Below are 20,109 nucleotides of genomic sequence, written 5' to 3' on the forward strand. Positions count from 1 at the left end.
TTTTTTTGAGACCGAGTTTTGCTCTTGCTGCCCAGGCTGGAGTGCAATGGCACAATCTCGGCTCACTGCAACCTCCGCCTCCTGGGTTCAAGCGATTCTCTTGCCTCAGCCTCCCGAAAGTAGCTGGGATTACAGGAATGCACCACCATGCCCAGCTAATTTTGTATTTTTAGTAGAGACAGGGTTTCTCCATGTTGGTCAGGCTGGTGTCGAACTCCCGACCTCAGGTGATCCGCCCACCTCGGCCTCCCAAAGTGCTGGGATTACAGGCGTGAGCCACCGCGCCCGGCCAAAAAATATCTTTTAGAAGGCAGAGGGAGCCAGAGCTCACGAGGCCCCCTAGTGGACGCCTGAAAGCCCCGCAGCCCTGAGCACAGCGCCCCAACCAGGAGAGGTCACTACACATCTGCCACTGAGTGGAACCATGCCCGGGCGGCTCAACTCTGGTCCAGCCACTTTCCCCTCCACCGCCCACCAGCTCCACTGCTGGGTCCTGGGACGGCATGAGGCACACACAGCTCAGTGCCCTTTGGGGCCTACTGCACTCAGGGCCCTCCTAGGTCACATTGCTCGGGGGCAGGCCTTGGAAGGCCACTGGCGACAGCAGTCTCCTGCCCGGCACATACCTTGAGATACTGGATGTCTTTGGAGCAGCTGAGCTCAGGCAGGCCTGCCGCCCGCATCAGGGCAAAGAGGTGGAGGAAGAGAAGCCCGTGGTGCCGCAGGATGGTGTAGGCCCTTTCACAGTAGCCCCGGAACCTGCAGGTAGGGGACAGAGGAAGTGAGGCTCTGGGAACTCCCAGCCACAGGCCAGAGGGCTGCTCTGCATCCAACCAGCCCCTTCCCCAAGGACACCTGCCCTTGCCCTGATAATGGGTGGACACAAGGCCTCCAGTTCTGCTAACTGACCCCTGTGCCCCAGCCAGCCTCCTGCTACATGACCCACAAACCTGCCCACATTGCCCAAAAGGGGCACTGCAGGGTGGAGCAGGGGCATGTTCCAAACCCATCAACAGTTGGGGTGAGGGGCCAGGTGTGGGGTTGAGACCTGAGCCCCATCCTGCACCCTGCCTGGGAACCTCTGCCCTGTTCCCTGGGGCCCCACACCGAGGGGCATCTGGTGGGGCTCAGGCACTCTCACCGTTCAAATTTCTCACTATTATTAGTCTTCCCCTGCTGAATCACATGGACAAAGTCATAGGTGAGGATGAATGGGACACGCTCGCGGTTGATTCCAAACTTGGTCTTGAAATTCCCCAGAAAGTGGCCAAAATCAATGTGGAACAGCTGAGGGGAGGGGAGAGGAGAGGAGGGGGAGGATTGAGAAGGTGTCAGACAGGAGAGAATCCAGGGGAGACAGGAAGCCAGCAGGGCTGGGGGACCCCTGCCACAGAGCTGTGTGCTAGGCAGAGGGGCCAGCAGGCTGGGGCCAGAAGCCAAGTCCCCACAGCAGCCGCCAGCACCAGCCCCTGTACCTGCCCACTCTCTCGGATCATGATGTTGTCGCTGTGCCGATCGCCGATGCCCAGCACATATGTGGCCACACAATAGCCAGCACAGGAGAGGGTGAACTCCTCAATGGCTCGATCCAGGGCCTCCCTGGGTGGGGAAGATTAAAAAGCATGGCCATACCATTTTGCAGCTCCTCCTATCAAGAGGTGGGTTATTACTCCCTCTCCCCTTGAATCTGGCCCTGTGACTTGCTTTGACCAACAGAACATGGAGGACACAATGCTGGACATCGCTTGCAGACGCTATTCCAGAGCCAAGGCATGAAGACCCCTGCAGATCTTGAACCCCATACCCTCAATACAGAGCCACGGAAGGAAGGTGAGGCTGCTAAATGAGGAGGCCACATGCAGAGAGGCATCACAGACAGCTGGCGCCAAGGCCCCAGGAATGAGATGGGTTATCTCAGACCCCGCTGGCCCAGTTAAGGCACCAGATGAGAACAGCTGCATGAGTGATTATGCGCAACCAGCAGAAAAGCCACCCGGCTGAGCCCAGCCCCAGCTGCAGATCTGTGAGCCAATCGTAAATGGCTGTTTTTTAAAGCCCTGCGCTTTGGATGGTGTTGCATAGCAAGAGACACTGATACTTGGGGAAGAGAGACCTACCTCACCCCAACCCAGACACAGGCTGGTCCTCAACTGAGCCAAGTAGCCACAAAGATGGTCTGAGGCCCCTCCCCGCTCCTTTGTTCTGACAGGCGAGGCCCTCCCACTCCACACCTCTTGGAAAGGAGAGGGAACCTATCCCTGGGCCTGAAACCCACCCCGGGTTCTTGGACTTCAGCCAGTTGAGCAGGGCGTCCTTGTTGAAGGCGGCTGTGGCTGCCATGTTGCTCTTGTTGAGTTGGATGTTGGCGATGGTGTCTGAACGGAGTACCACCTCAATGAGGCCTGTGCGGTCCCCGGTGGGGAGGCAGCCGTAGGGGGTCATCCTAGGCAAGGGGGAAGAGGGATGGGCAAATGGCATGGTCAAGGGCTGTCCCTGAGGCCACTTGAGCCCCAGAAACTCATGGTGCCCCAAAAAGCCACAGAAGATGCTGCTGCCCACATTGCTAAAAAGCAGGTGAGAGATGCTGGCTCCTTGGAGATGCCGGCACCAGCATCTGAGGTGCAGAAAGCACCACAGCTGAGTTCACATTTGCTTGGAAGAGAACCGGCCAGAGGCCTTGGGAGAAGACGCCACTGCTTCCCAAGATGGGCTGGGGAAGCCAGGGGCACCTGGGCAACTAAAGCAACAGAGCAGGGTACACGCTAAGCCTCAGGAGCAGCCTTCACGCATCCTGCTGCCCGCCGCCTCCTGGCCTAGAGTTAAACCGCCTCCGGGTCTTCCTAGGAAAGCCCTTTCCCCGGCTGAGATGGTCATGCCACCTTCAACAAGGACCCCTCCAGGGGCACAGACTCCCAGGCTGGGCACAGACACCAAGGGACGATGTGGGGTGAGGGTCCTCACCTCAGGTCCAGCCCCTCCTGCTTCCACAGGACGTCCATGAGCTGGATCATCTGCAGGGTCAGCATGTCCTGCCGGAGGTCTGTGCCACCGGCCGGTGGGAGGAGAAGTGTGAGTTTCTGGTAGGTTCTCTGCTTCCAGCTACACCCAAGCCCTTAAGTCCCAGGATTCTGTCTTCTCCAGCCCCACTCTAGGAGCACCCCAGGACCCCCCAGGGCAGTACAGGCGGGGTGTAGGGAGGCCAGGCCCTCACCATCCCCGTTCTTAAAGATGATGCCCACGCTGCCGCCACTGCCTGCCTCCTCGTTGCTGTACATGATCCACAGGGGCTTCATCTTGGAGTCCATGAAGGTGCACTGCTCCACGCTGCCAGGCCAGAGAGCGGGCAGTCAGCAGGGGCTCCTCTGCTGGCCTCCCAGGGGTGGGAGGAACCCTTGTGGCGGGGCTTGGGCTCACCAGACTTCAGCCAGCAGGGTGCTGGGGTCGAGTGGGGACTGCAGGTGGGAGAGGGCCTCTAGGTAGGCCTCCTGCCGCATGCACAAGTGCATCAGCTCCTTGGTCTGGGGCTTGGGGGTCTTCTGAGAGCTCAGCTTGACGAAGTCATTCAGGGCCTTCAGTTTGCTCAGTGCTTCCCCCTGGTGGGAAGATGGGAGGGCGGCAGTGGGCAGGTCCCAGCCTTGACCCAGCCCTGGGGATTCCCAGACGCTCAGGGCCGCCCCCTGCCCGCCCCCCAGGGCTTTGAGCCTCACCTGCTTCATCAGCACCTTCATGTGGTGGGTGCTGCCCCTGCAGTAGGCCTCCAGGATGAGGCCGAAGCGCAGGGCCACCGACGGCACGTGCATCTCGGAGCTGGAAGGTGAAGGGAGGGCTGAGCCTCACCAGGCAGCACCACGCAGCCCCTCCCGCCCAGCAGGACCTAGCGAGGCCAGGACACCCAGGCCTGCTGGAAACGTCCCCAGTGGCCTTCCAGGGAGACTCAGGGGCTGGGATTCCCACAGAACGGCTGGGGCAAGTCCCGCTACCGGAGGTGCCAGAAAAGGAAGTGGCCGATCTTGCGGTTGGCCAGGGCCCGGTCCAGCAGGAATTTGGTCAGCTCGCAGTCCAGGTAGGACTCGTACTTGAGCACCTGCACCAGCTGCAGCAGGTACTGGAACAGCTCATCGTCCCTGCAGGGAAGGAAGGCACTGGGGCCTGGAGCTCCCCGACTCAGGACAGGAGGGAGCTCCCTCGGCAGCCAGAGGGAGGCCAGGCAGGAGGGAGCAAGCCCACAGGAAGGTTCAGGCCCTACCCAGAGCCCACGTCCTGGCAGCCAGGACACAGCTGCCCTCTGGAGAAGCGGGGAGCGCCCAGCTGGGACTCACGTCAGTTTCCTCAGCGACTTGATGGCGAAGGAGCCTACGTGGCAATCGGGGAAGCTGAAGTCTAGCAGCTCCAGGGCGCTCAGGACGGGCAGCTCCGGCCAGGAGCACAGCAGGTAGAGCATCTGGGGGGAGCCGAGGTCAGGCTTGGGGGCGGCTGGGGTCAGGGTGGAGGTGGTCAGGGTAAGGGTGATGGCCAGCCAGGGTCAGGGTGGTGGGCGGCCAGGGTCAGGGTGGGGGTTGGCCGGGGTCAGGGTGGTGGGTAGCCAGAGGCTGTGGTCTGCCCCCAGCTCCGCCCCCAGGTGCGCCTCCCCACCCACCTGGGCCACATCCTCATGCTTGTTCCACTTGGTGACCAGCAGCAGCCGGGCTAGCGCCTCCGGGAAGTGCTCCTGGATTTCATGCCGCAGCTTCCACACCAGGTCCTTCTCGTGCTCATACAACTCCCCAGACCCCCGCCGCTCCAGGATTTCCCGCAGCTGCAGCTGCTGAGGGGTGTGGGCAGGGGTGAGGGTGCTGGTTCCACGCCGGCTCCATGCCCCCCACCCCACACCCCCACCCCACTCACCTCCTCCTCAGTGACATGCACACACTCGCTGTGTCGCCCCAGCTCCAAGATCTGCAACAAACAGCTGCACTCAGCGTCCCCAGGGGCCTGGACCAGCCCGGGCAGGACCCCCAGGCCGGGCATTGCCACCCCGATCATCCTTGAGGGGGCGCTGTCCTCTGCATGGAGGCGCATCCACAGCAGCTCTGGCCTCCACTCACAAGATGCCAAGAGCATCCCTCCCGGCAGCTGTGACAACCGAAAATGTCATCAGACTGCGCGCATCCCTGCAGGCAAAATGGCCCCTGGGAAGGCCCCAGATATGCCTGGTAGCCCAGCCCCGACATGGCCAGGGAGCACCTCTGAAGAGCTGCAGGAGCAGGGCCAGGAGAGCTCCGCGCCAGCCCCTCAGCCTCACGCGGCGGGGCCCCCACTGACCTTCTCCAGGGCAGGGTAGTACACGGGGTGCGGGGCCACCTCGGGCAGGCAGATGAGCAGGGCAGCGGCGCTATCCGTGTTGGGGTTACTGCGCACAGTGCCCGTGGGGTTCAGCAGCTCGCCCTTCTCATCTGAACACAGGGGCAGATGAAGTTGTAGAGGGGTGACCAGCATCTCTGGGACCCTCACACTCCCAACGCCTCTCCCTCCTGGGCCTGGGCCGACCTGGGACGGAGGGCCACATATAGAGGCAGCGTTCCCCGGTCTTAAGCTGGTCCTTGTAGTCAAACAGCATGAGGTTGGCCCAGGCAATGGGGCAGTCCTGCAGAAGGACAGCGCAGGTGAGGACAGCCACTCAGGGGCCTCCAGACCCAGCTTCCCTGCCCTCCCCCAGGCACCCCACCCAAGAAGACCCAGAGCCCAGCTAACATCTCCCAACCAGACCCCTGGGAGACCCTGCTTGGGGAAGGAGAGGAGCCGCTTTTTCCTCTTTCCTCTGAGGGCTCCAGTGGTGAAGCCAGCTGACACCTGCTGCACCCTCCTGTTCCCACCTCACCCCTACTCAGGCTTTTTTTTTTTTTTTTTGAGACGGAGTCTTGCTCTGTCACCCAGGCTGGAGTGCAGTGGCACGATCTCAGCTCATTGCAACCTCTGCCTCCTTGGTTCAAGCAATTCTCCTGCCTCAGCCTCCCAAGTAGCTGAGATTACAGGTATGCGCCTCCACGCCCGGCTAATTTTTTTGTATTTTCAGTAGAGACAGGGTTTCACCATATTGGCCAGGCTGGTCTCAAACTCCTGACCTTGTAAGCCGACCACCTTGGCCTCCCAAAGTGCTGGGATTATAGGCATGAGCCACCACGCCTGGCCCTCCTGGCTTCTTGAGAAATCCCCAAACAGATGGCACAGCCCCAGAGGCCAGCCCAGCTCAGCTCAGAGTGAGTCAGCTCCGAGGGGAGCCATATCCTGGGACCGTGACTCAGCATCCAGCCACTACGCCTCCCGGCCAGCCGCTGACTCAGGCTTTTCTGCTCCAGGGATGACACTGTGCTTGTCCTTCCATCCCAGGGCACTACCTGCAGGTTCCTGCAGGACCACAGCCCAGGCCAGATATTCTGAGGCCGCATGCACAGGAGCCCAGGAGCCCAGAGTGTCCCTCGAGCAGGGCTGGTGGCCAGACTAGGGTGGGTGAGGAGGCTGGGGTCCACAAGCAATCCCAGGACCCCCATCCCCAGGCTGCGTGCTTGCCGGGAGGAGAGTGGTGAGTGGCCCAGCAAGGGGCTGTACTGGCTCTCCGGGGCCTGCACCCCTCCCAGCCGGCCCTGGGACCCACCGCCTTCTTGGACTTCTTCTTGGTGGAGCGAGCCTTCTTGGCTTTCTCGATCACGGCGTACAGCGCAAAGCAGAGACGGGCCATGCGGGGCAGGTCACAGATGTTGATGTCGAACTCCAGCCGCTGCTTCCACACGGGCTCCGAGCACACGCTCACCTCCGAGCTGGACACCGTCTTGCACAGCATCTCGTTGCCGTGGAAAAGCCCGGCCTGCACCACCAGCTGTAGAAGGTGCCGGGATGATGGGTGAGGAGGCAGAGGCCCAGCCCCTCTCCCCTCCCCCTTAAGGTGTCAGTCTCCCCCTTGAATGTCCTCAGGTGGGTCTGAACTCTATTTCCCACGCGAAGGAAGGTGGTGCAGCACAGGGAAGGCCTGAGGGGCATGAGCGGCCCTGGGGTGAGGGAGGGTACCACAGGCTGTGCATGGGTGCCCTGTCTCAGCTACCCCAACTCTGGGGACCTCGGGGCATGTCCATTCCCCACTCCAGGCCTCAGTTTCTCCATCAGGGATCAAGAACTTCAGGGACCCTTGCTCTAACATCCTAGGGCTCCCTGGACTTCTCAGATTCCTATGAGCCCATGTGGGTGGGGAAGGGCTTTTCCTGCCACCTGATGTCCGGCCCCTTCCAATTCCACCTGACAACACCACCCTGGAAGTCCCTCTGATCCAGTCCCCCTCGATTCCTGCCAGTGGAACCCAGACCTGCCCTGCTTATACGATTTCCCCAGTGAAACACACTCCAGGCAGGAGGGCCAACCTCTGAGGACTCAGGTATCATGTCCAGCAAACAGGACAATAAAACCCATGACTGCAGGCTGTTGCGATGGAGTGTGTGAAAGTGTGAAGAGACAACAGGGAGGTGGGCTCAGCCCCTAGAGGTTGAGGCAGGTGCAGCCCTCACAGGCTGCAGGCACCGCCCTGGTGCCTCCAGGGAGCACCACAGCCCCCAGCCCAGCTGGACCCAGCCCCTCTTCCATGCCCGGCCCTTCCCCCAGCTCTGCGGTCCCGGATCCCTGGGCTGAACCTGGCCCCATAACCTCCACCAAAGTCAAATACCCAGAACGCTGCTTGGCCCAAGTTTCTACGAATCGGCCTCCAGGGCCGGCTGGCCCACCCCCTCCCCACTTCCTGTTTTCAAGCCGCTCACAGCGCCCCAGGCAGGGATGCTGGGTAATGTGGTCAGGTGGCTTTCATGTGATCCCCCTCCTTCCTCTGCTACCCCTCCAGGATACAGCCACCTTGTTTGTGCAAAAAAACAGTGTCTCTCCCACCTATCCCAGGAGCCCCACCTTCATCCGCTCGTCGGCGTTCACTTTGCTGCCCTGGATGAGCTCGATGCGGAACGGCTGCTCCAGGGACCACAGGGACACAGAGGAAGGCTGGGGGCCGGGGAAGCAGGGCTGTTAACACGGCTCAAAGTGCAGCTTGTCTCCCTGGCCTATGGTGAGGCCCGTGACCACTTGGGGGCGGGTGAGAGGGTCACAGGTTTGCGGCCAGGTTTGGGCCTGTCCACAAGGCTATCCTTTCCCAGAAAACCTGCCATGCGGGCTCCCCAGGGGGCCCCAACACCCCTGAGCTCTGCAGAGGGGAAGGGCAGCCGGTGAGCCAGGCATGGGGCTGCCCCCCCACCCACTGCAGTCCCACAGGCCCCCAGCCCAGGACGCTTGTCAGCTGTGTTGGCTTCCCCAGCTCAAAGCCCCAGCTCTCCATACCAAGGGCCCCTGGACCCATGCCAGTAGCACATGGAGTTGGACGCCAGGTGGAAATAAGGGGTGGCTCAGAGGGGAGGCGGAAGGCGCCATCTCACCTTCTTCGCAGGAATGGGAGGTGGTTTGGCACGCGGTTTCTGGACCTGGGGGGCAGGGTTGCTCTGCTCATCCCGCATGGCGAGGATGGAGGAGGAATGGACCATGGTCAGGTGAGGGGTCAACCCACTGTGCAGGCAGCTGCAGATGTACTGAGACGGTGTGCAGGGTGAGCGGCCGGTGGGGCGGCCCCAACCACTCCCTGGACACCAGGATTCCCAGGACCCCCCAAGCTGCCCACTGCCTGTCCTAGGCCTTGGGAGAGGGGAGGGCTTCCTGCTGGTTTTTCCTGCCCCACCTCCACCTCCCAAGACGGAGCCCCTCCTTGTGCTCTCAGAGAGGGCCAGCCCTACCAGGGGATGCTTTGGCGGTGACCCAAAGGCCTGGCTCAGCAGGCTCAAGGTGCGCCCAAATGTCAGCTCCCCGACTCCCACCCAGGCCCTATCCAGGGCGGAGGGAGCCCAGAGTGCAGAGGGCCTCGGCGGCCTCACCTGGAACTGGCAGAGCGGGTAGCTGCCATACAGGTACTCATGCCTGCCGTTCACCTGCAGCGTGTAGTCTTCCGGCTGCTCCACCAGCGGCTGCCGGAACACCGTGGCCTTCTTCCGCAGGGCACAGGCCATCAGCGCCAGCGGCACGTCCTTGGTGGACACCTGGAAGGTGAAGCTCTCCTGTGGGGAGGAGGGAGGTCAGTCCTCTGCCCTCGAGGCCCCCCGGGGTTCTGGGGCACAGGGCAGGGTTGCCTATTTGCCCCCAAGGGCAGGGTCTGGGGAGTTCACAAATGACACTGGGAAATATTTGTTCAAAGAATGAACAAACTGATGCCCAACGCCCCACGCCACTTGGTTATCCTGCCACGTTGAGCTTGCCTGGGGGGACGTTCAGTTGAGCCCCACACATGCACAGACACCTGGCAAACACCATCTGATGCCACTGGGGGAGGGGGGCTTGCGGATGACTGAGGAGTTTCACAGAGGAAGTGCTCCCCATGGACAGAGCAGCCTGGATGCCGCAGGCCACGCATGGGCTCACCTCGCTGCCCTCAAACTTAACGTTGACCAGAAGGGCCCGGTTCGGGAGCCGCAGGGTGCCAGGCCCCCAGGTTCGAGCCGAGGGCTCCAGCTGCAGGGGGAAACTGTACTGCAGCCAGGCCTCCCAGCCCAGCTGCTGCCGGCGGGCGGCCGCCTCCTCGCAGAATTGGCACATCTTGGCGCGAAAGTCGTTCACTTCTGGGTCGCACAAGGAGTCAAACTCGTGGAGGCCTGCGGGGTGGGGAGGGCTGGGTCAGCGGGTGGGGCAGGCAGGGCCAGCCCGGCCACACGGCCCACTCGGCAGAGCTACCTTTGCCGATGAGGAGGCTGATCTGTGAGTTGATGAGCTTCTTCACGCGGTCGCCCTCACGGGCCACCAGGCGCAGGACGGGCAGGAAGGGCTGCACGTCACACAGACGCCGTTGCTCGTCCTCCAGCTCTTGCTGCTCCGCTGTCTGGTTGATGCAGGTGAACACATAGGCCTCGGGGCCACTGAGCATGTGGAAGAGCGGCTCATACTGGGCGCGGTGCCACAGCAGCTGGAGGGACAGTCACCGGTCAGCCCCTCCACCCAAGGCAGCCACTGGGAGGTGGGAGGCTGAGGGAGGGTGGAGAGCTGGCCTCCAGCCTGGGGGTCCAAACCTCCCAGAGGGCAGAGGCAGACCCCAAGATCTGCACTCTCTGCAGCCCCCCGGGTGCTGACCATGGGTGGACAGGCTTCTCCACCGATGCCCTTCTGTGGGGGCACCTGGGAGGTGCTGGGATCTGGGGCTGGCACCACGTCCTACAGGCTCCCCTCCCAGAGCGCAGGACCACCCTAGGTCACTCCACAGACGGGGGGCCATGACCTTCATGCAGCCCAGCTAACTGTCCTGGAGTTCTTCACCTATTTATTTTATTTTTGAGATGGAGTCCCACTCTGTCGCCCAGGTTGGAGTGCAGTGGCGCAATCCTGGCTCACTGCAACCTCCGCTTCCCAGGTTCAAGTGATTCTCTTGCCTCAGCCTCCCGAGTAGCTGGGATTATAGGCATGCACCACCATGCCTGGCTAAATTTTTTTATTTTTTTTTAGTAGAGATGGGGTTTCGCTACATTGGCCAAGCTGGTCTCAAACTCCTGACCTCAGGTGATCCGCCCGCCTCGGCCTCCCAAAGTGCTGGGATTACAGGTGTGAGCCACTGAGCCTGGCAACCCTGATTTTTAAATGTTGGCAACGAACTCAGAAATATTTAACACAGCAAGGGGGCCCAAAGAGAATTCTCCATGGCGGGCCTCCAGCCCTCCCACAGCAACAAGCAGTTGAAAGGTGTTCACCACTGAGTCACAAAGAAGACGGGAAAGGAGGAAAGTTCCCAGTGTTGCTACCAAGGGCAACGGCTAACTATGGTCTGTCAAGCAGTGGGATGGCGCCAAGCTGTGACAGTCTAGGGACTGTCAAGCAGCTCTATGTGCCGGCCTGGAGGGGTCCAAGATGTGTCATTAAGTGAGGGGAAAACCCCAAGATACAGAGCAGCAGGTGTGGGTCAAGCCCATTTCCATTAAAAAACAAACAAAAAAACCCCTAATAAACATATCAATTAACATAGACCAGGGGTGAGCAAACCACCCTTTTCCTGGCCAAATCCACCTGCCACCTGGTTAACCCCAAAAAGCCACGCCCCTTCATTTACATATCACTCAGGGCTGCTCCTGTCCTATGGTGGCGGGACTGAATCATCGCAACAGATAACAGAGCCAGCCAGCAACTGCTAAAATATTTACTATCTGGCCCCTGGGATAAATACAAATATGAAGAATTGGGACCAAATCGAGATGTGTATGCTATGCCTCTGCACTGTTTGAATTTTAATAACCCACATGCACAGCTCTGTAAGTGGAAAAATAAGACTGATTTAAAATGACATCTAGGTCAGGTGCGATGGCTTACTCCTGTAATCCCAATACTTTGGGAGGCTGAGGTGGGAGGATCACTTGAGCACAGGAGTTCACGGCCAGCCTGGGCAACATAATAAGACTCCATCTCTACAAAAAAATAAAAAATTAGCTGGTTATGGTGGCATGCACCTGTAGTCCCAGCTACTCAGGAGGCTGAGATGGGGGAATCATTTGAGCCCAGGAGGTTGAGGCTGCCATGAGCTGTGATCATGCCACTGCACTACAGCCTGGATGACAGAGCAAGACCCTGTCTCAAAAAAAAAAAAAAAGTATAAAAATAAAAAACTAAAATGCTATCTATAGCTTGGGCAACATGGCAAGGTCCACCGTTACAAAAATAATAATAATAATAATAAATAAAATTAGCCAGGCGTGGTGGTGCATGCCTATAGTCCCAGCTACTCAGCAGGCTAAGATGGGAAGATCGCTTGGGCCCAGGATGTCAAGGCTGCAGAGAGCTAGGATTATGCCACTGCATTCCAGCCTGTGCAACAAAGTGAGACCATTCTCAAGCAAAATAAAATACAATGGTATCTATATAAAGTTAATAACATGAATAAGATGTTATACCGTTAACTCAGAAAAAAAGATAATGAAAGGTCATAATCAGAATTATTACAAAAAAAACACTACATAGAGGAGAAAACAGGCAACAGCCAAAGTATTCACTGTGGTTTTCTCATATGGCTGGATCAGAGGTAATTTTTTTCCTTTTTCTACTTTTTCTTCTTTTCCTACATTTTATTTATTTTTTGTGTTTGTTTTTGTCTGTCTGTCTGTTTGTTTGTTTATTTTACAGACGGGGTTTCACTCTGTCACCCAGGCTGGAGTGCAGTGGCAAATCATGGCTCACTGCAGCCTCAAACTCCCAGGCTCAAGCGATCCTCCTGCCTCAGCTTCCTGAGTAGCTAGGATCACAGGCACATGCCACCACACAGGCTAATTTTTTTTTTGAGACAGAGTTTCGCTCTTGTTGCCCAGGCTGGAATGCAATGGCCCACATCTCGGTTCACTGCAACCTCCACCTCCCAGGTTCAAGCAATTCTTCTGCCTCAGCCTCCCGAGTAGCTGGGATTACAGGCATCCACCACCACACCTGGCTAATTTTTTGTATTTTCAGTAGAGATGGGGATTCACCATGTTGGCCAGGCTGGTCTCAAACTCCTGACCTCAGGTGACCTACCCGCTTCCGCCTCCCAAAGTGCTGATAAGAGACGTGAGCCACCATGCTTGGCCCTGGCTAATTTTTTTATTTTTCATTTTCTGTAGAGACAGGGTTTTGTCATGTTGCCCAGGCTGGTCTTGAACTCCTGGGCTCAAGCAATTCTCCTGCCTCAACCTCCCAAAGTTCTAGGATTATAGGCATGAGCCACCATGCCAGGCCTTTTCCTAAATTGTAATGTGTCCATATTACTCTTCCAATGGAAGGAAAAAGAAACTTAATTTTTAAAGACATCTTCCAGGAAGAGAAGAAGAAAAAACTCTCAAAGATGATCCATTACTTCTTTCGTATTTTTTCCCTGCTCCCAATTATAGCTTTTAAAATTCTGGGATAAGGGCCGGGTGCCATGGCTCACGGCTGTAATCCCAGCACTAAGGGAGGCCGAGGTGGGCAGATCACTTGAGGTCAGGAGTTCGAGACCAGCCTGGACAACATGGTGAAACCCCGTCTCTACTAAAAATACAAAAATTAGCCGGGCGTGGTGGCACGTGCCTGTAGTCCCAGCTACTTGGGAAGATGAGGCAGGAGAATTGCTTGAATCTGGGAGGCGGAGGTTGCAGTGAGCCGAGATCACACCACTGAACTCCAGCTTGGGCAACAGAGTGAAACCCTGTCTCAAAAAATAAAAATAAATAAAAATAAAATAAAATTCTGGGATAAGGTCCTGCCCTCCCACAGCCCAAGGCATGATCCCTCAAGTCCCACGCTTAGTAAGGGGCACGAGCCCTTTAGAAGGTCACAAGACAATATCCACCAAATATTGTCTACATATTTAATCCTTTGACTCAGTAGTCCATCCTGAATATTATTCAACAAACCAAAATCTCTTTCCAAAGATGCTGTTTACAAAAAATTAGCCAGGCGTGGTGGTGGGTGCCTGTAGTCCCAGCTACTCGGGAGGCTGAGGCAGGAGAATGGTGTGAACCTGGGAGGTGGAGCTTGCAGTGAGCCGAGATGGCGCCACTGCACTCCAGCCTGGGCAACAGAGCGGGACTCCATCTCAAAAAAAAAAAAAAAAAAAAAAAAAAGATGTTGTTTACTATGGCAACAGCTTTAAAGACAAAAGACCTGTAAACCACTTAGGCAGCCATGGATGGAGTGTGGTTTCAAAAATGAAAGGCACATTCTAGCCTGGGCAACATGGTGAAACCCCATCTCCACAAAAAATACACACACGAAAAATTAGTTGGGCGTGATGGCACGTGCCTGTAGTCCCAGCTACTCAGGAGGCTGAGGTAAGAGGCTCACCTAAGCCTGGGGAGATTGAGGCTGCAGTGAGCTGTGATCGCACTACTGCACTCCAGCCTGGGCAATAGAGTGAGACCCCATCTCAAAAAAAAAATGATGACACAGTCATGAATAGGATGAAAGCCCACCGTGGGAGGCAGCCCCTAATCTCATCTAGTCATGAATAATCGGATAACTGAGTAGAGGGAAACATACACTGTGAAATGGGGAAAGCTGAAATTGGAATAATTGGATGCAACCACAAGTCTTTCAACAACTCATGGACGTGATTTATCTTTTGGGTCGGGCGCGTTGGCTCACACCTGTAATTCCAACACTTTAAGAGGCCGAAGCGGGTGGGTCACTTGAGCTCAGGAGTTCAAGACCAGCCAGGCCAACATGGCATAACCTCATCTCTACTAAAAAACACAAAAATTAGCCAGGTGTGGTGGTGCACACCTATAGTCCCAGCTACTCAGGAGGCTGAGGCACGAGAACTGCTTGAGCCTGGGAGGCGGAGGTTGTAGTCACCTGAGATCATGCCACTGCACTCCAGCCTAGGTGACAGAGCGAGATTGTCTCAAAAAACAAAAACCAAAAAAACCATTATCGGCTGGATGCAGTGGCTCACGCCTGGAATCTCAGCACTTTGGGAGGCCGAGGCAGGTGGATCACCTGAGGTCGGGAGTTTGAGACCAGCCTGACCAACATGGAGAAACCCTGTCTCTACTAAAAATACAAAATTAGCCGGGCATGATGGTGCATGCCTGTAATCGCAGCTACTCAGGAGGCTGAGGCGGAAGAATCTCTTGAACCCGGGAGTTGGAGGTTGCAGTGAGCCGAGATTGCGCCATTGCACACCAGCCTGGGCAATAAGAGCGAAACTCCGTCTCAAAACAAACAAACAAACAAACAAACAAACCATTATTTATCTTTTAAAATTCTCATCTGAGGATCCCAAGTCTGAAAAGCAATGCATCTGTCCATCTGTCTGTCCGTCTATCCATCTGTCTGTCCATCTGTCCGTCTGTCTGTCTGTCTGTCTGTCTGTCTGTGTGTCTCTCTCTCTCTCTCTCTCTGAGCACCAAGGTCTGAGGACCGGATGGAGGCCATACCTGCTTGATGGTGCTGAGGTTGGCATTGCGGGACACAGGGAAGTTCAGGTAGACCCCTGTGGGCAGCAGGAAGTCAACCACGACGCTCTGATTCTCCTCCTTGGTCCAGAATTCCATGGGGCAGTCCACCCCAGGGGGCATCCTGCGTTGTTACTTCCCAGATGACAGTGGTCCTAAAAATGAAGAAATGGCAAAATGAGTTACCTCAGCTGAGCTGGGTGAGACCTTTGGAAGGGACTCCCTGGAAAACGGTGGGGTCCTTGGACAGCAGGAAGCTCAGGAGTGAGTTCCCGACCTGTGGGTACAAAAAGCTCACCTCCCTCAAGGCCTCGTCCTGCCCGGGGTGGCTTGTGGCTCCTACCACTCCGGGCCACGGCCTCAGCTGCCCCTTCTCCCAGGCAGACACTGCATGTCCTCCCCACAGGAGCACGCACAGCAAATCATCTTTCCTCAGGAACATACACATCCACGAAAGCCAGTCATGGCCACCAGCTGGCACAGAAGGGAGATGGCAGGACAGCTGGTCAGGTGCCCTGAGACCTGAGAGGCCAAAGGCTGCAGTTCTTTGAAATACATTTTTTTTTTTTTTTGAGCCGGAGTCTTGCTCTGTCACCCAGGCTGGAGTGCAGTGGCGCCACCTCGGCTCACTGCAATCTCTGCCTCCTGGGTTCAAGAGATTCTCCTGCCTCAGCCTCCCAAATAGCTGGAATTACAGGCATGCGTTACCACATCTGGCTAATTTTTGTACTTTTGTAGAGAGAGGGTTTCACCATGTTGGCCAGACTGGTCTTGAACTCCTAACTTCAAGTGATCTGCCCACCTCGGCCTCCCAAAGTTCTGGGATCACAGGCATGAGCCACCATACCCAGCTGTGAAATAGATTTTTTTTTTTGAAACAGGGTCTCACTCTGTTGCCCCAGCTGGAGTACAGTGGTGCCATCATAGCTCACTGTAACACAAATTCCTAGGTTCAAGTGATGTTCCCATCTCACCCTCCCAGGTGCCTACAGGTGCACACCACTACACCTGGCTAATTTTTTAATTTTTTGTAGAGACAGTCTCACTATATTGCCCAGGCTGGTCTTGACCTCCTGGGTTCAAGGGATCTTCTTACTCTGGCCTCCCAAAGTGCTGGGATTACAGACATGAGCCACCATATCCAGCCTCTCTGAAACTTTCTGACCAGAAACCAAAAGGCTTAAAAATGGCTTTGGTCATCCAATAATTTGTTAAAATATTCCAGTCAGGCCGGGTGCAGTGGCTCACATCTGTAATCCCAGCACTTTGGGAGGCCCAGGCAGGCAGGTCACCTGAGGTTAGGAGTTCAAGACCAGCCTGACCAATATGATGAACTGAGCTAGATGAAACCCTGTCTCTACTAAAAATATAAAAATTAGCCGGGCATGGTGGCACATGCCTGTAATCCCAGCTACCCAGGAGGCTGACACAGGAGAATCGCTTGAACCCAGGAGTTGAAGGTTGCAGTGAGCCGAGATCGCACCACTGCACTCCAGCCTGGGTAACAAGAGCGAAACTCTGTCTCAAAAAAAAAAAGAAAAAATTTGAATCATACCAAACCCTCCAGTCATACCCACCCCTAGTAACAAAATGTTACAAACACAAAGGACCTGGTGTACCCCCTCTTCCAGGTCCCCTTCTCCCTTCCCCGCCTCTAGCCTACTCCACTACAGGTTAGCAGTACCTGGAGTCTGGTTGTTTATCATTTCCATACATGTTTTTTGTTTTGTTTTGTTTTTTTGAAACAGAGTCTTACTCTGTAGCCCAGGCTGGAGTGCAGTGGTGCAATCTCAGCTCTTGGGCTCAAGCGATTCTCCTGCCTCAGCCTCCCGAGTAGCTGGGATTACAGGCGCCTGCCACCACGTCCAGCTAATTTTTGTATTTTTAGTAGAGATGGGGGTTTCACCATGTTGGCCAGGTTGGTCTCGAACTCCTGACCTCAAGTGATCCACCTGCCTTGGGCTCCCAAAGTGCTGGGATGACAGGAATGAGCCACTGGCCCGATGTCCATGCATGTTTTTATATTTTTATTATACCAACATGTATCCACATCCAATTCCCGGTACTAGTGCGTGCTTTAAATCTGCACATGGTCAGGCATGGTGGCTTACACCTGCAGTCCCAGCACTTTGGGAGGCTGACACAGGCAGATGACTTGAGGCCAGGAGTTCGAGACCAGCCTGGCCAACATGGCAAAATCCTGTCTCCACTAAAAATACAAAAATTAGCTGGGTGTGGTGATTCATGTCTGTAATTCCAGCTACTCGGGAGGCTGAGGCATGAGAATCGCTTGAACCCAGGAGGCAGAGGTTGCAGTGAGCAGATTGCGCCACTGCACTCCAGCCTGGATGACAGGGTGAGACTGTCTCAAACAAACAAACAAACAAACAAACAAAAGGCCTGTATGTACACACGGAGTCTTCTGCGACCTGCTTTGGTCACTCATTGTGCTGTTCTTTAGATTTACCCAGGCGGGACCAGGCGCAGTGGCTCACGCCTGTAATCTCAGCACTTTGGGAGGCCGAGGCGAGTGGATCACGAGGTCAGGAGATCGAGACCATCCTGGCTAACACAGTGAAACCCCTTCTCTACTAAAAATACAAAAAAATTAGCTGGGCGTGGTGGCGGGCACCTGTAGTCCCAGCTACTTAGGAGGCTGAGGCAGGAGAATGGCATGAACCCGGGAGGCAGAGCTTGCAGTGAGCCGAGATCGCGCCACTGTACTCTAGCCTGGGCGACAGAGCGAGACTCCATCTCAAAAAAAAAACAAAATTATAAAAAAAAAAAAATTTACCCAGGCGGATACACACATGGCTTTAGTTCATTCGTTTTATCTCTTGCACAATATTTCACTGTGTAAAGAAGCCACAATTAGAAGAGATCACGTCCTTTCCAAGAACATGGATGGAGCTGGAGGCCATTATCCTCAGCAAACTAATGTAGGAAAAGAAAACCAAACACCATATGTTCTCACCTATAAGTGGGAGCTAAATGAGAACACATGGACACACAGAGGGGAACAGCACACATGGGGGCCTGAGGGTGGAGGGTGGGAGTTGGGAGAGGATGAGGAAGAATAACTCATGGGTACTAGGCTTAATACCTGGGTGACGACATAATCTGTATGACAAACCCCCACGACACAAGTTTACCTATATAACAAACCTGCAACGTACCCCTGAACTTAAAAGTTAAATTAAAAAAAAAGAAAAATGTAACACTCAAGGAAAAAAAAAAAAAAGAAACCACAATTTATTTACCCTCTCTCTTGTTGATGAAGATGAAGGCTGGTTTCTACTTTTCTTAGTTACTTTTAACGATGCTACAATGTATGTTCTTGAATCCATCCCCTTGTGCTCATCTGAGAGTGCTGAGTGTTGCCCAAGAGAAAGACAACAGGAACCACATAGGTAATGTCCAGGTTACCAGAAGCCACTTTAAAAAGTGGGAAAAGGCTGGGCTCATGGTGGCTCATGCCTGTAATCCCAGTGCTTTGGGAGGCCAAGGTAGGAGGATCACTTGAGGCCAGTAGTTAGAGACCAGCCTGGGCAACATAGTGAGAGCCCATCTCTACAAAAAAAAAAATTAAAAATTAGCCAAGCATGGTGGAGCGTGCCTGTAGTCGCAGCTACTTGGAAGCTGAGGTGGAAGGATCACTTGAGCCTGGGAGTTTGAGATGCTATGATGGATCACTACACACCAGCTTGGCAATACAGCAAAATCATGTCTCAAAAAAAAAAGAAAAAAGTAGAAAAAAAAGAAATCAAAAAAAGCCAAAAACAGTGAAAAGGCACAGATAAAATGAAGTTTCATTATGTATTTTATTTAACCCAATATAGCCAAAAGATAGTCACTTTAACACATAATCAATAGAGAAAATTACTAATGAGATATTTTGACATTTATTTTGGTATCGAATCTTTGAAATCTGGTGTGTGTTTTACATTTAGTGTGTACTGCAATTTCATTTCTAGATTATCATCAGAAATACTTGATCTGAATGTAGATTTTATCCAATCTACAGGTGAAAAGTAGGTTCACAGACCCAGGTTTTTGTTGTTTTTTTCTGTTGAGATAGGGTCTTACTCTGTTGCCCAGGCTGGAGTACAGTGGCACAATCATAGCTCACTGCACCCTCCAACTCCTGGGCTCAAGCGATCCTCCAGCCTCAGCCTCCTGAGTGGCTGAGACTACAGGCTTGTGCCACCATGCCCTGCTAACTTTTTTTTTTTTTTGAGGTACAGGGTCTTGCTATGTTGCCCAGGTTGGTCTCGAACTCCTGGGCTCAAGTGATCCTCCCACCTCGGCCTCTCTAAGTGCTGGCATTACAGGTGTGAGCTCCTAGCCAGACCCAGTTTGTTCTAAACACACTTAAGGCTGGTCGCAGTGGCTCATGCCTGTAATCCCAGCACTTTGGGAGGCCAAAGCAGGTGGAGTGCTTGAGTTTGAGACCAGCCTGAGCAACATGGCAAAACTCTGTCTCTACCAAAAATACAAAAAAAAAAAAAAAAAAAAAAAAAAAAAAAAATTCCAATAAATGAATCAACAGCAATTTTAAATTAAATTAAATGTTTTAAAATTCCATTCCTCACACTGTCCACATTTCAAGTGCTCAAGAGTCACATGTGGCATAACCTACGATCGGTATAACCACACCATTAACTTTACTAAATATCACCACACTGTCCTCAAGATGGTGGTGCCCGTCAGCAATCTCAGAACTGTGGTATGGAGATCAATCTCCAGATATTGGTCAACACTTGGTATTGTCAAATTTACTCATTTTTGCCAATTTGATGTGAATGAAATTATCTCTTGTTTTAATTTGCATTTCCCTGATTTTCCATAAAACCTTTATTTTCTACAAATAGGCTACTTACTATAACCTTTGCCCATTTTCCTGTGGGGTTACTTAATCTTTTTTAATGCTTTGTAGGATTTCTTTATATATTCTAGATTCCATTCCTTTGTTGGTTGAATGAGCGGGAAATATTTTCTAATCTGAGTCATCTTTTTGCTTTGCTTATGGTGTTTTTTTGGTGAGTAGAAGGTTTTTTGTTGTTGCTGTTTTGTTTTGTTTTAGGAGACAGGGTCTCACTCTGTCATCCAGGCTGGAGTGCAGTGG

The 20,109-nt window shown here is 54.4% G+C and overlaps 1 protein-coding gene across 8 annotated transcripts in view; it reads right to left on the reverse strand.

The window, feature by feature from the left end:
• The window catches only part of PIK3CD (phosphatidylinositol-4,5-bisphosphate 3-kinase catalytic subunit delta), a 78,090-nt gene that overhangs the window by 4,587 nt on the left and 53,394 nt on the right, over positions 1-20,109 (reverse strand). For 2 of the 8 annotated variants that reach the window (XM_063594823.1, XM_034954915.3), the window contains exons 3-23: positions 14,967-15,139; positions 9,778-10,006; positions 9,469-9,698; positions 8,928-9,107; positions 8,439-8,501; positions 7,921-8,010; positions 6,632-6,853; positions 5,527-5,623; positions 5,302-5,432; positions 4,885-4,935; positions 4,637-4,804; positions 4,320-4,441; positions 3,981-4,124; positions 3,708-3,807; positions 3,415-3,593; positions 3,212-3,324; positions 2,962-3,040; positions 2,276-2,443; positions 1,476-1,599; positions 1,142-1,287; positions 627-759 (exon numbers count right to left, since the gene is read on the reverse strand). In XM_063594823.1, coding sequence (XP_063450893.1) covers positions 627-759; positions 1,142-1,287; positions 1,476-1,599; positions 2,276-2,443; positions 2,962-3,040; positions 3,212-3,324; positions 3,415-3,593; positions 3,708-3,807; positions 3,981-4,124; positions 4,320-4,441; positions 4,637-4,804; positions 4,885-4,935; positions 5,302-5,432; positions 5,527-5,623; positions 6,632-6,853; positions 7,921-8,010; positions 8,439-8,501; positions 8,928-9,107; positions 9,469-9,698; positions 9,778-10,006; positions 14,967-15,107 — 2,910 coding nt within the window. In that variant the 5' untranslated portion in view covers positions 15,108-15,139. Of the gene's footprint in view, positions 1-626; positions 760-1,141; positions 1,288-1,475; positions 1,600-2,275; positions 2,444-2,961; positions 3,041-3,211; positions 3,325-3,414; positions 3,594-3,707; positions 3,808-3,980; positions 4,125-4,319; positions 4,442-4,636; positions 4,805-4,884; positions 4,936-5,301; positions 5,433-5,526; positions 5,624-6,631; positions 6,854-7,920; positions 8,011-8,438; positions 8,589-8,927; positions 9,108-9,468; positions 9,699-9,777; positions 10,007-14,966; positions 15,140-20,109 lie in introns of all 8 variants that reach the window. The other 6 variants (XM_063594821.1, XM_034954908.4, XM_034954890.3 and 3 more) reach the window with 4 other exon arrangements.

This window comes from Pan paniscus, chromosome 1, assembly GCF_029289425.2.
Source record: "Pan paniscus chromosome 1, NHGRI_mPanPan1-v2.0_pri, whole genome shotgun sequence".
Classification (NCBI taxonomy): domain Eukaryota; kingdom Metazoa; phylum Chordata; class Mammalia; order Primates; family Hominidae; genus Pan; species Pan paniscus.